This window comes from Manis javanica, chromosome 4 (genome assembly GCF_040802235.1).
Source record: "Manis javanica isolate MJ-LG chromosome 4, MJ_LKY, whole genome shotgun sequence".
Lineage (NCBI taxonomy): Eukaryota > Metazoa > Chordata > Mammalia > Pholidota > Manidae > Manis > Manis javanica.
This window is the reverse complement of record NC_133159.1, coordinates 131,187,964-131,201,001: the sequence shown is the minus strand read 5'-3', so window position 1 is coordinate 131,201,001 and position 13,038 is coordinate 131,187,964. Positions and strand designations below refer to the sequence as shown.

Sequence of the window (13,038 nt, the reverse complement as noted above, 5' to 3'; positions counted from 1 at the left end):
TTGGGCTGGGCAGTCAAGAGGAATTATTTTCTAAGGATATATGAGTGACCTCACCATGTACAGATGTACTGAGTTAAACATACACTTATCCTGGCTGACTGAACACAGCCTCCTATTGAGCATTTCACACCTGGCCCCATTCCTATAAAAAGCAGCTTCCCTAATCCTACCAGTTCATATTAGTCTGAGTTTCAGTCTTCATCCACATCAGCCATAGAGACAGATACTGCCAGAACCCCAGGGCCTCCAATCCAAGCCCTGCTCTGGGCTGTAAGAAGCAAAAACCCAAGTCAACCCAACTTAAACAATAAAGAAAATTTATTGGCTTATGTAACAAAACCACCCCGAGGTAGGGCCAATCACAGGCAGAGCTTGTTCTTAACAATGTCACCAAGGACCTGGTTTCCTTCTGCCTCCTGAATCTCTCTTCAGCGGTGTCAGCTTCATGCTGAGAGTGGTTCCCCTCCATGGTCCCAGGAGGGCCATCATCAAGACCCAGGATTATCTGCGTCCTCTCTCACATCCAGGGTGAATACACAGAGGCTCTACCCACCATTCCCAGAAAAAGCCTTGAGATTCCCTCTGGCTGCATTGCCTTAGGTCACATGACCACCCCTGAACCAATCACTGTAGCCAGACAGATGGCTTAGCCCAGGTCATGCGTCCCACCCCTGGCAGTTGATTACAGAGTCAGCTACCAGATCATAAAGTCCCCAAACAGAAATCGGGGGCTGCTGGGAAAGGAAATGGAGGACTAAACATTGGAGATGCAACCGACAGAGCCAACAGCATCCACCATACCTCTTACTTTATGGATGGAACACTGGGACTAGAGAGGGAAACAGGCTTGTCCAAGATCACAGCCAAGAAGAGCTGGGACCACAACCCAGCCCTTCAATCTGCAGACCCTTTATAATTTACATTCTACTTTGGCCTTGATCAGGCCAACTCACCCAATACTGAATGGTGATCAAAACGGATTCAGACCAATTTCTCCCTAAACCTGAACCACTTTGGCGGTGTCACATTTCAAACACCTCCAATGAGTTTCCAGTCTGAAGAAAACAAACTTATGCCCCAAGAATTCTTGCCGCCACAAATGTCAACCCGGCACTTCCATTTCCCTTCGTGGGGTCCCCTAAGAACTACAAAGCTCCTGCTACTTTTAAAGGGGGGGGGAATGCATTCTGGTATACAAACATTACTGCATATTCATGGACTCAAAATCTAATTTTAGCTGTGAGAGGCTTCATTATAAGATGCTCACATAATGAAGCAGCTTGCTTCCCAGGGTTTGGAAGCCTGTCTATTCTCTCTCATTTACACATCACTGGGATTATCAGACTGTGTTTTAGTTTTTTTAAATTATATATTTTGGCTTTTCTAAATTGATCCACAACGGGAAATGAAATCCATGAAAATTATGTTTTAACACAGGTTTATGTAACTCCACAGCCTTGCCAGTGAAGTTGGGGTCTGTAGACAGTCGTGGTTTTGCTGTTCTGTTCTGATTGGCTCCTGATGCATCTGCAACACGTCTCCCCTACAGACCCGCTTTCCTCCTTGGCTGGCCGGGACCGTTTCCTCTTTATGGAGAAGCTGAGAGCTACAGATGAGACCTCATTCAGAGAGACAAATGGACTTGCTCCAGAGGACAGACAGATTCGCCTCCCTGTGTTTCTGAGCTCTCCCACAGAGGCAGGCCTAGGGTGATGGCTGCCGACAATCAGCAGCAGAAGCAGGCCCTTCTACCTCTTTGCTCATCCCACATCTGGGAGTACTAGCCAAGGGTCAGTGTCCAGCCAAGTTGTCTGACATAGTGCAACCTGGATGTACCCTGACCCCATGATTCTAGTCATCTGCATGCCTGGCCAAGGTGCCATCTGAGCAGGTGGCAGTCTGCTGGGAAGGAGAGGAAGTCTATGGGGCCTGGTCACAGGGGACGTCCTGAGCCACCCACCAGGAGGAGAGGGCTGACCCCTATGGTGGGGTTGGGGGGATCCATACCCTGGGTAAGGACCCAGTTGGTCCTCCATGGCGTCTAAGTCCTCTTCCCTGAAGATCGTCTGGGAAGCCAGGAAGAGTGAGGACCTGAGCTGCGGAGCCCATCTCAGGGGGAGGTCACTTCCCTCTTCTCCACCTGCCAGTGCAGCCACCTTCACTGAGACTCCAGGTCTGCTCAGGAATGTGGGTATCCCTTGGGCCCCTTCCATGGCAGGGTGGAAACTCCTGGTGGGCCTCAACTCCTACAGCTCAGGAGAAATGGCCTCATTAGGGGCCTCCACAGACTTGACTGCAGAGCCATGCAGCCCCAGTGAGGCCCCGCTGCTGTCTCCGGCTTTGAGCTGACCCGAGGGCTGCTGTGGGAGTTGGGACAGCCTGGGGGTCACTGTGGGTTTGGAGGAAACTCCAGAAGGACTTGGAGGCCCCCAGGAGCACAGGTGCTCAGGCCCACTCACTGGCAAGGCCGAGGGCTAGGGAGGCTTCCCTCTGAGGAGGGGGTGGCCTTGCACAGCCTTCCAACCTGCCTGTCCTCACTGGGGGTGACCCTCAGCTCCTCATTGCTGGCCAGGGGGTAGAGGGTCTGAGCATTTGATGCCCACTTTTCCTAAACCCCTCACCCCATTATCTCCTCCCAGGGCAGCCTGGCTCAGACTGAGGGGAGGTCAGACCACGGGGCCTGGAGGGGTTGCCCCAGAACTGGAGAAGCTGCAGAGGGGCTCAGGGCTGCCCAAGTTCAGGCCCACCCACCTTCCTCCCTCCCACAGGGGTCAGTGGGCAACCAAACTCCCCATGACCCTCCCTGTGTCTTGGCTGCCCTGTGCTGTGCATCCAGTCCGTCCCCATGTCTAGACCTGAGCCCCCTGCTCCCGACAGCCTTATTCTTGTACCCATTACTGAAGGGTGACCTGAGAAGCTAATTAGCATCAGCACCTCTGTTCAGCCTGGATGAGAGCCATGCAGCCCCAGTGAGGCCCCGCTGCTGTCTCCGGCTTTGAGCTGACCCAAGGGCTGCTGTGGGAGTCCTTACAGTCATGACTGTAAGGACACTCCTTTTCTGTGTCCCCACCTCTGTCCTCACCTACGCACTCCTGTCCTTCCACTGACTCAGAGAGACACATATGCCCCCACACCCCATCGACCTGTTTTGTAAAACACTCCAGGGTTTTCCAGCCTCTGAGCCTTTGCATATGCTGTTCTCTCTGCTACAAATATCTGTCCCCTCTAACTTTGCTGGGAGGATTCCTACAGAGTCCTCATGACCCATGCAAAGGCACTGTGATGCATTCCCCGAAGACCCGAGGCACAAAGGCTGACCCCCCGTGAGCCTGCACAGCGCACGTGCCCCTGTGTTACTGGGTCTTACTCCCATTTGTGACAACCCTTCCTCTGCCCAGCAGGGGGTGGTGAGTGGGGCCTTTATTATCTGTCCTCTCCCCTCTCCCCAGGCCAGGACACAGCGGGCACCAGTGAGCATCCTGCCCCTTTTGTTAAGGAAATGGATGAACAAGTGGGAAAGATGTCAGCCTTGCAGAAATAGAGACAAAGGGTGTGGAAGAGGCCCGGTGACAGGAAGTGGTGGGTGAATAACAGGGAGACAGAGAGGCCTTGGCCACCAGGGTGGGGGGTCAGACAGAAGCTGCAACTACAGCCCCTTCCTCAGGGCTGTGCTGCTGGTCATGCAGTTCCCCTTCCTCATGACTCCAGGGCGGGACTCCACAGACCGCAGGCACCTGTCAAGATGGGTGGGGCGACTGTACACTGAGTCCCAAGACCCATCCCTCCTGGGTCTCCCCATGCCCACCACAGGTCCCTCCTGCTGGCGTAGGGGCCCCTCAGGTCCAGGGCTCCCCTGGGGACCCACCCTCACCCTGCCTTACTGTCTTCTTTCCCTTACACCCTGCTTCTGGGGCCTGGTGTGAATCTCTGGCTTCCCCAGGGGTCACTCAGGGAAGAGTCCAGGCAAGGAGGCCCCACTCTAAGGAGGGCTGATGTTGAAAGGGGGTAGGGGATACACAGCATTTGGGGCAGGTCCTTAGGTCGGTGTGTGTCTGGGGACTCCACACTGTCCACAGTGCCACCAGTCTGTCTGCAGAGAAGGGAGAGGCAGCGCTACAGTATTTGTGGTGCCCGACTGTCACACCACACACATTTACGGGATGTCAGACATGCAGTCAGGGCCCCATGGCCCAGCAGCAACAGTCCGTGAACCCTCCCCAAGCCAAGTCCTTGTGGCTCACAGCACTGATGCCCACGCAGCCCAGAATCCTAGCGTCAGGAACCCTAACAAGCCAGTTTGCAGTGGGCTTGAAACAGGAAGCCTTGGGCCTCTGAGAACCCAGGGTGCAAAAGGTGTCTGTGTGTAAGAGAGACGACAGACAGCCTCTGGGAGTGGATAACCTGCTGTTAGTGTGTGACTGCATCTGCAAGTCTGGGAGGGGCTGGTGTACCCTGCACGGTGGCTCGGGCAACTCAGAACGGGGGCTGTGAGCATATGATGGCATTTCTAAGCATGGTGAGGCCTGTGTGCCCATCTGTGTTCACCCTGTGACATCCTGTCTGCCTGGGTGGGCAAAGGGCTTGTGTCCGGGTCTCCCTGCATGTGGCAGATAGCACCCAGCGGGCCTCCCTGCTGGCGGCGCAAGCGAGACGGCTGTGTAGCAGCAGAGAGCAATGCAGCCCCATGGGGGCGGCCGGCACTCGGGAGGCAGGCAGAGACGGCCGGGGCCTATCATCTGGGCACATACTCCCTGGGCAGCCCAGCCCAGTTGTGGTCACGCAGGGCCTTGTCCACTGTCTGGATGTAGCCATCGATCAAGTCCTTCATCTCCGGGGTGAAGGGCTCCGCATCGTGGGGGCGCCGGCCGTGCCTCCGGAAGCTGCCTTCCTTGTTGTTCTCCACGCAGAGCAGCCGCTCCTCGCTCACAGACACGTTGAGGAAGGCCACCATCTCCCGCAGCGTGGGCACCAGGCTGCGCCGCAGCTCCTCGTAGTGCACGACTAGCAGCCGCTTGCCGTACTTGAGCCAGTCCAGGACGTGCGATGACCACCAGGACGCATAGCTGTGGACGAAGTCCGGCCACTCTGGGGAGGGGACACAAGGGATGTCCTGTGGGGGCCTGGCCTGGCAGGACTGCTGGCCCTTCTGGAGACTCAGAACAGGGAAGCAGCCAGGATTTTCCATGGCCCACTGCCCAGGGCTAACCTGCCCGAATCCCCCTCAGAGAAAGACCCTCAGGACACCCTGGGGTGAGCGAGGGGTCCCCTCAGTCTGGGCTCTGCAGAGTCCTGAGCCAGCCTGGGACGTATGACCTTGGGACTGTTTCCTTGGAAGCACACCACATTAAGACAAACGTGGAAAACTGGTTCTCTCTCTGGAGAATGCCTCGCCCTTTGGGACCATGCCTGGGTGGGGGAAGCCCACAGGTCTGGGGCCCGTGTGACACAGTGGTGGTAAATACAGGCCGGAAACCCAGGCAGGGCATCTCTGTGGAGATGACCCTCTTTCCCTTTAATCTTGTCCCTGGCATCTTGTCCCATGCACATTCCAGGTGGGCCACGGGGTTGAGTAGTGAAGGGAGGGGGCAGCTGCTGGGTGAGATGAGGCTGCTGTGCAGCCCCGATTTTCTGTCCTGGGTTCCCCTTTGACAGCTGAGTGAATGTGGTGCCTACTCAACATCTACTGTGTCTCGTGGGTGTGACTGCTTGTGACACGGTGACACTGCTGGGTGGCAGGACATACAGTGAAGTCATGGGTGGGGCAGCTGCAAACTTTTGCAGATGATCTACTCCATGAGCTTTTTTTTCCAGCAAATTAAGAAACCAGGCAGTTTGTCTTCTGGCAGGGGAAGGATGAAAATGTCAAAAATCATCCCAACAAAAATAGTTCCCATAATTGGGTTATTAATACACCTCAGATGCTGTGGGAAGCATTTGCTTTCCCTCATCTTCACAACAGCCCTTTGTTTTTTAAATGAGAAAACTGATGTTCAGAAGACAAGCACACAGCTTGCCCAGGCTCACTGGGCTTATAAGGTACCGAGGACGAATCAGGGCTTAGCCTGCCTGTGTCCTGAAGGGGGGCCAGCAAGGGGAAGGATGGAGAAGGAGGAGGACACCAGCCAGCCTCTGCTGATCCTGTCACACAGGGATGGACACACAAGCCTGCCTGGCCTAAGGGCCCCTATCCACGGCCCCCTCCCCCAGCCTCATCAAGCCACAGACCCTGGTGGACACAGCTGTGTTTCTGACAGCTTAATTTTGCATCACTCACTAACCTGACATGCATCTCTTTACTTCATTGCCTAAAGGCTAGACTGTGTGTGTGCCTTGAGGGCAGAAACTATGACCCCTTTAGCCTGGGCCCCTGGTGCCTGCCCCGTGCCTGGCACTGGACTTTAGGAAGTGTGTGTCCGCAGACGGACTCCCTCCCTGAATAAAGCTGCAGTGGGTCCCCTGCCCCACGGGCCCTCTCCATTTACCTTTGCTCTTCCAGTTGCGGTCAGCCGCGTAGCCCAGGTGCCCGGCGCATTTTCTGTTGAATTCGGCTACCAGGGACCTGTATGGGTTCCGGATCAGCAGGATGGCTGAGTCAAACATCTCAATCTCCCTCCTGCCACTCTCGTGGGTCTTCACACAGATGGTGCGCCGGCTCCGCCAATGGTCCTTCTCGCCCTTAAACCCTGCCAGGGAGAAAGGAGAGGGCCCCTTTGGAGGAAGGCATGGTGGGGACACCCCGCCGTGTGTAGACAGATCTGAAGGGAAACTGCATCCCTGAGGGGAAGCCGATATTCGAGGTATGGGAGAGGCCTGCAGATGTCATGGCAGGGGCACTGGGAAGGCTTATGGAGAGAGGGCAGGAGTGGCCTCCACAGGCCTGACCCTGCCCAGGACTAGGCGAGAGCAGGACACATCTAACAGTAGGGAAAGATAGCGTGTGCAAGAGAAAGGGGATACAGCACCTCCAGAAGTCAGGAGGCAGAGGCCTGACCATGCCCCCTCTAGACACTGGAGTTGCAAATGTTCAAACATGTTCATGGAGATTTCACACAGGTATCGAAAATAAGCCTGTAAGTTAACCACAGGTACAGGCACAGCTAGATGAAGAGATTGAGGCTCAGAGTGGGTATATGACTTGCCCGAGAACACACAGTGCCATGGCCACCGAGCCAAGGCTCTCTCCACATGGCTATGGGTGTGTCTGTGAGGTGCCAGCTTCTACCCACCTCCCCACAGTGGGCAGCCCTGACCTCATGATGTGGTCCTGTAACAGGGCCCTAGCCTCGCATCTAAGGAGATTTTCCACCTGGGGCCAATGTCTCAACCACAATGTTTGCACCCTGCCCTGTGGAACCCAGGGCCCCATTTGTAAGAACAGAGCTCTGCCCATTGACCAGTCTCCCTGTGGGCCCGACTCCTTCCTGGGCCCTGGGCCAGTACTGGGTATTCAGAACACTTCTGACTTCTACCTGAGTAGGCCAGACTCGACCCATCCATACACAGAGTCACACAGTCATTGTTATTTTTATTTATTTACTTAATTTTATTTATTTTTATGTATTTATTTTCACATATTATTATCGTGTGCTCTTTCTGTGTCGGGGATAAAGACTCTTGTCTTAAGCTTACATTCTAGCACTGGAATGTCCCAACCATAATACAGAGCATAGTGACTTATGGGCACAAAGAGAAGAGGGGTGTAGTGGGATGTCATAGAAGGCTTACTGACCCTAGTCACCTGGCCCTAGTCTACTGGCCACACCCCAATACAGCCCATGCCAGCCAGCTCTGGGGTCATGTTCCATATTCCATATGAGCTTATCTCGGGCTCCTTAAAACATAAATGAGTCCCACCCTCCTTCATGAATGGCTGGGAAGCATTTGTATCTACCAATGTCTGGAAATTTGCCAGTCTCTTTGAAATTTGATAGTCTGGATTCACCTACTGAGACTCAATGTGTCTCAAGCTCATCTCTGCCATGGGCCAGACACCAAAAGTCTTTGATTCATTCTGTCAAACATCCGGGAATTTCCAGGAAAGGGAGAATCAGAGTAAACCTAAGAGCTGGTGTTTGACAAGCCTGGCACCCACGGTATTTTTTTGTACTTCCTCAGCCTATTTCAACCATGGTCACTTTTCCCTATAACTCAGACCACGTTAACCTATGACAGCTCTGGCGTTTTGGTATTGAAGCTAACCTGCGAATTTCCCATCTGTGTGTGTCATTGCTCTATTAGAGCAAAGGTGCACCTGTATCTCTAAAGCCATTGTGAGGCAATGTCATCCTAACCCTTACCTGACTATTTGAACCAATGGGCCACCTGGCCATATGCAGACCAAGACAGCCAGCTATTTGAACAAGGTAAAGGCCTTCTAGATAAACAAGGTGTGTAATTGTAGCCTGTACATACCTGGTGATTCCCTGGGGATTAGGCCATGTGCTTCATCTGTCCACTTCACCTATAAATGCCCATAAGTTTCAAGACTCCAAGGATAATGGGGCTGAGTTATAAGGACACCCTTGGCTTCTCCCCAACCAACCAAGATTGCTGTGGCTAATCCCAGAACCCACTGCTAAACTCAGGAAGTTTTTGTTTTCTCTGGGATATTACTGATACTATCTTCTTCTCCTAAACCAAACTCAAGTTAAAGAAACCCAGAGAAATTGTAAAACTTGACAACAGAGAAATACATGTCACCAAATTAGATCCTGCCTGAACTTATCTGAGGTTCTTAGTCTTAAACAGAGCACAGACTGGAGCCATTTAAGTTCATTTACTTGGCATAATGAAGCCTCTTATTTCTACAGGGGAAAGATTAGAAATCATAAAACTCTGGAAGATTCTGGGATCTATTTTTTTAAAACGTGGTATTTCAATAAGCTACCCCCTTGCCCCCTGACCCCAAAAAGAATGAGAGAGATGAAGTCAGTCTCACCTAATTATTGAGGGTTCCAAAAATTAAGGAAAATTCCAGAAATGTTTATAGAGAAGGAATCTAAGCTATTAGACTTTTCCCTTGAATCCGAAAGGGATTCAAAAGATTCATGGATTCAGAAGAGCAAAACTGTGATGACTATTACATGTTAAAGGAAGGGATATGTTGTCATTTCTGATTTCCAAGACTTGTGCTAAATACACCTCCCTGTGCCTTTCTTCAGTATTAAAAAAAAAAACCACTCGTGAATTCTCACTCAAAGTGCGGTCCTAGGGCTGGCTCCAGCAGCACCACCTGGAAGCTGGTAAGAAATGATGCCAATTCCCAGGCCCCACTGCAGACCCACTGAGTCTCTTGGGGGGTGGGGCCCAGGAATCTGGTGAATTTAACAGCCCCCCAGGATGTCCTTAATGCAGCTCAAGTTGGGGAAGCTCTGCTCCCAGGACTGGCTAGGGCCTGGTCTCGGGGCTGCGCCTTGCCCGCCCCCCGACCACCGTCACTCACCCTTGTTGTAGAGGATCCCGTCAAAGTAGTAGCTCCCCGTGTAGAAGCCCGTGGCGTGCTCGATGAGGTGCCGTGCCCATGTGTTCCCTGCTCCCGGGAAGCTTGACAAAGCCACGAACACCCTGGACTTGGTGGGCAGGAACCTCCTATCTGTGCATCGGGTGTCTGCAAGTCCAGAAGTTGTCTCAGGGTCATGCACCTCCACTGTGGCTCACAGACTCACCACCAGACTCCCCTAGGCCACAACTACTGATCCAAGACCCCCACTTTATGAGTCGGGTGACTGATACCCAAAGAGTGGAGGGGGTTTGCCACCTGGCCAGAGGAAGCCCAGGGATGGCCAGGCCTCCCATACCCCAGGGCAAGAATCAGGGGAGTCGGCGTCTCGGGGACCCTCGGCCCTTGCCTGGTCTCCAGGGTCACAGCTGAACCGTGGCCTCCAGCACGGCACAGATAACTGCCGATCTTGCAGGGCAGGTGACTGGGTCTCGTGGCGGGGCTGACCAATGGCACACACCCAGGTACAGCCATCAGTGAACCAGGCCCAGGCTGATTTCAGGCAAGTAAGGTCTCCACATCCCATCTTCCTTCCCCCATAGGCTGCTGTAAAGTGCCCATGACATCACCATGTGGAAGCCTTCAAGACCCCAGGGCTGGGTCACAGCAGCTGCTTGATGAGGTGGTAACGTCCCTCCCCACCTGCTGTCCCTCTCTTCAGTCCCTGAGGTCAGTGAGGGCAGAACAGATCTGAAGCTCACATGAGATGGATGCCAGGGCCTCACAGGCTCTTCAGTCCTGGGCTGGCTCAGGGAGGCCTCTGAGGCCCCTGTGGTCACTGGTCTCCCATGCCACCCAACCCCTTGGCAGTTGCTCTCCCTCAGGACCCTGTCTCTGCTCTTCCCCTCTTCCTCAAATTACCATCATCCCCAGACAGACCCAGGTAAAGGTCAGGTGCTCTTTGAGGCCTGCATCCCATATCCAGCCTCCAGGAACAGTGGAGACCTCCCCCTCCTCCTTATTCCAAGATGGGACTGCCTACTAAGATGCCAAGGTTTTTACAAAGGTGCCCTCCCCAGTTCAGGACTGAACACTCAACAGACCAACTGCCACAACCTGTGGCAGATGCAGGGAGACGGCCCTGCAGGCCTTGCCCACAGGGGCAGCACTCACCCTGCACGGGTGTCTGGTAGACCTCACAGTACTCCGCCAGCCTCTGTACCTCAGGACCCTGGCCACACATTGAGCCGTCCACAGCATCCCGCAGGTTGAACTCGGGGGTGGGGTAGGCACAGTAGCACTCCCAGCCCCTGAGGATGGCCAAGGGGAACTCCTGCCAGGGAAGGAGAGGGACAGAGGCAACTCAGGTGAATACAAGGCCACGCCTCCTGCAGCTCGGCTACCAGGACGTACACACAGATGCACAGCAGGCTGTGTGGGATCCACAGATGATGGCTGTCCTTCCAGCACGGGCCTCTGGATCCAGATGGGGAGACCAAGCTCAGGGGGACGTGATTTCTGCCCTCCAGCAGCTCAGAGCTGGCCAGGCACAGGCCAATGGTCACAGCACAGTGGGAGTAGTGCTCTGAGAGGGGTGAGCTGAGTGTAGAGGGCCTAGAGCTGGACCTTCCGGCCGTCCAGAAGGCTATTAGGAGGGCGGGGGAGGGAACAGGCACTCCAGAGGACCCATGCAAGCATGTGTGTGTAGGGGTCAGAATGGGACACAAAGCCCACCCAGGGCAGCGTGGAGCTCAGCATGTCCCATCTTTAACCAACAGACTGCGAGCCCCGAGTGATGGCTGGAATTCCTGCTGGCCCTCCCTGAGAGCACCGCCCCAATCTTTGTGCCCTTAGTCTTACTGCAGGATGGGGTGCAGGCTGGTGACAGGTGACAGTCCCACATAGCCATTTCTCTAAGACAGGAGGCTGGGGCAAGAGCAGACCTTGACCTCCCCAAGGTGCTTAGCCCAAGGTGGGGCTTCCTGAAAATGCAGGCACCCTGCCAGGTTAGGAGAGGGAAGGTGTCCCGCCAGGTGGGCCAAGCCAGTGCCTGGCAGTCTCCTAAGTGGTTTCTTGCTTCTCTTGGGTTGCACTGTGCAGTGGGGAGAGCAGGGGCACCAGCATCTGGAAAGCCCAACATGAATTCAGGTTCACAGGCTGGGTAACCTCGGGTGAGGTGCTGAACCTCTCTGAATTTCACCATTTGACAAAGGTAATAAAATCTGCCTTGCATGTGCATGATGAGAACTAGATGAAAAAGAGCCAAATTGCTCAGCACTGGGTCCAGCACAAGAAAGGTGTTTTCACAGAAGAACGGGCCACCCTCAGCCTCCTTACCCCTATGGGCACCAGCCACAGCTCATTTAAAAATGCCCCCACCTACCTCTCCCACACAGATATTTTTGAGCACCTACTATGCACCGGGTACTAGGTAGGACTTCCTAGTCCCAATCTGTCCCTGCATTTTGCAAACAGGAGATACCAGCTGCCTGGAGCATACAGATGAGAGAGCAGCCTATCAGTGTGTGCATGGGGGGGAGGCTGTGGGTGGAGATTTCGCCCTGCTACAGGGAACGCTTCACAAACCTTTTTATTTTTTGCCCACAGCAAACCTCATAAATAAATAAATAAAGGAAAATCAATAGCGTTTTCTGAGCGTGGCTTGGCAGAGCCGCCAGCGCTCAGAAAAGACAATAGGCGGTGTCCCAGGCAAGGGAGGGTGATGAGGAGCCTGGGCAGGGAGGTGTGTTAGGAGGGAGTGGGAGGAGGTGCTGCCCCCAACACAGGGCTGTGCTTGCTAGCACAGACTTATTCTCTCCCAGATGCCTTGCGGCCCCCATGAAAGCCTCTCTCTACCTCCCTCGGCCTTCAAGGCTTAGGGGCAGCTTTGCCTCTGCCAGGAACCCCCCCAGGGTCCAGACCCACATCCCTCCCTAAGAGCCGCATGGGGGCAGGAGAGGAGATGCTTTCCCTATCCTCACCTTACACACACCTACACTATCTGTTCTGTTGCTCAGAGCTGCCTTTTGCACTGGGAAAATTCTTAAGCATTCTATGGGAACATAAGCAGATCACCTGCCCTTTTGGGTGATTATGATAAAAGGGGGCCATGAGGGTGGGCCAAAGCCCAAAAACCCAATCTGACTAGTGTTGTTGTAAGAAGAGGAGATCCGGACACAGACCCACCTAGGCTGAGGGGTGACCACGTGAGGACACAGGGAGAAGACGGCCACCTGTAAAACAGGTGAATTCTGTGGGTTGGCCTGCCTGGAAGAGTCGGTCGGAGATGCTCATTTCTCTCCAGCTTCCCCTGGTCTGCTGTGAAGACGAGACTAGGACATCTAACCACACGTTTTCCAGAAAGCAGCCTGAGATATGGATTACTCCAAGGATGGAGGCGGGTAAGACTGCTCTCCTGTCCATGGGTCTCATGTCCAGGGGGACCGGGGAGGAAGCACCAGGTTCTAATTCAGCAGACCCGGGCTTGCACCCCAGTGCCATAGTTGAGTATCTGTGTGACCCTGGGCCAGGAATCACCCCCTCGGAGCCTCAGTTTTGTTCTCTGTAACATGGGGGCAATAATATCTGCCCCCCAGAGT

General features: G+C 54.1%; 1 protein-coding gene across 6 annotated transcripts in view; it reads right to left on the bottom strand.

The window, feature by feature from the left end:
- Window positions 1-300: 300 nt before the first annotated feature.
- WSCD1 (WSC domain containing 1) overlaps window positions 301-13,038 on the bottom strand; it is a 46,086-nt gene continuing 33,348 nt past the window's right edge. For all 6 annotated transcript variants that reach the window (XM_017680488.3, XM_037026873.2, XM_037026874.2 and 3 more), the window contains 4 exons: window positions 10,613-10,772; window positions 9,443-9,607; window positions 6,483-6,683; window positions 301-5,085 (listed from right to left, as the gene is read on the bottom strand). In XM_017680488.3, the coding sequence (XP_017535977.1) occupies window positions 4,733-5,085; window positions 6,483-6,683; window positions 9,443-9,607; window positions 10,613-10,772 (879 nt within the window). In that variant the 3' untranslated portion in view covers window positions 301-4,732. The remainder of the gene's footprint in view (window positions 5,086-6,482; window positions 6,684-9,442; window positions 9,608-10,612; window positions 10,773-13,038) is intronic.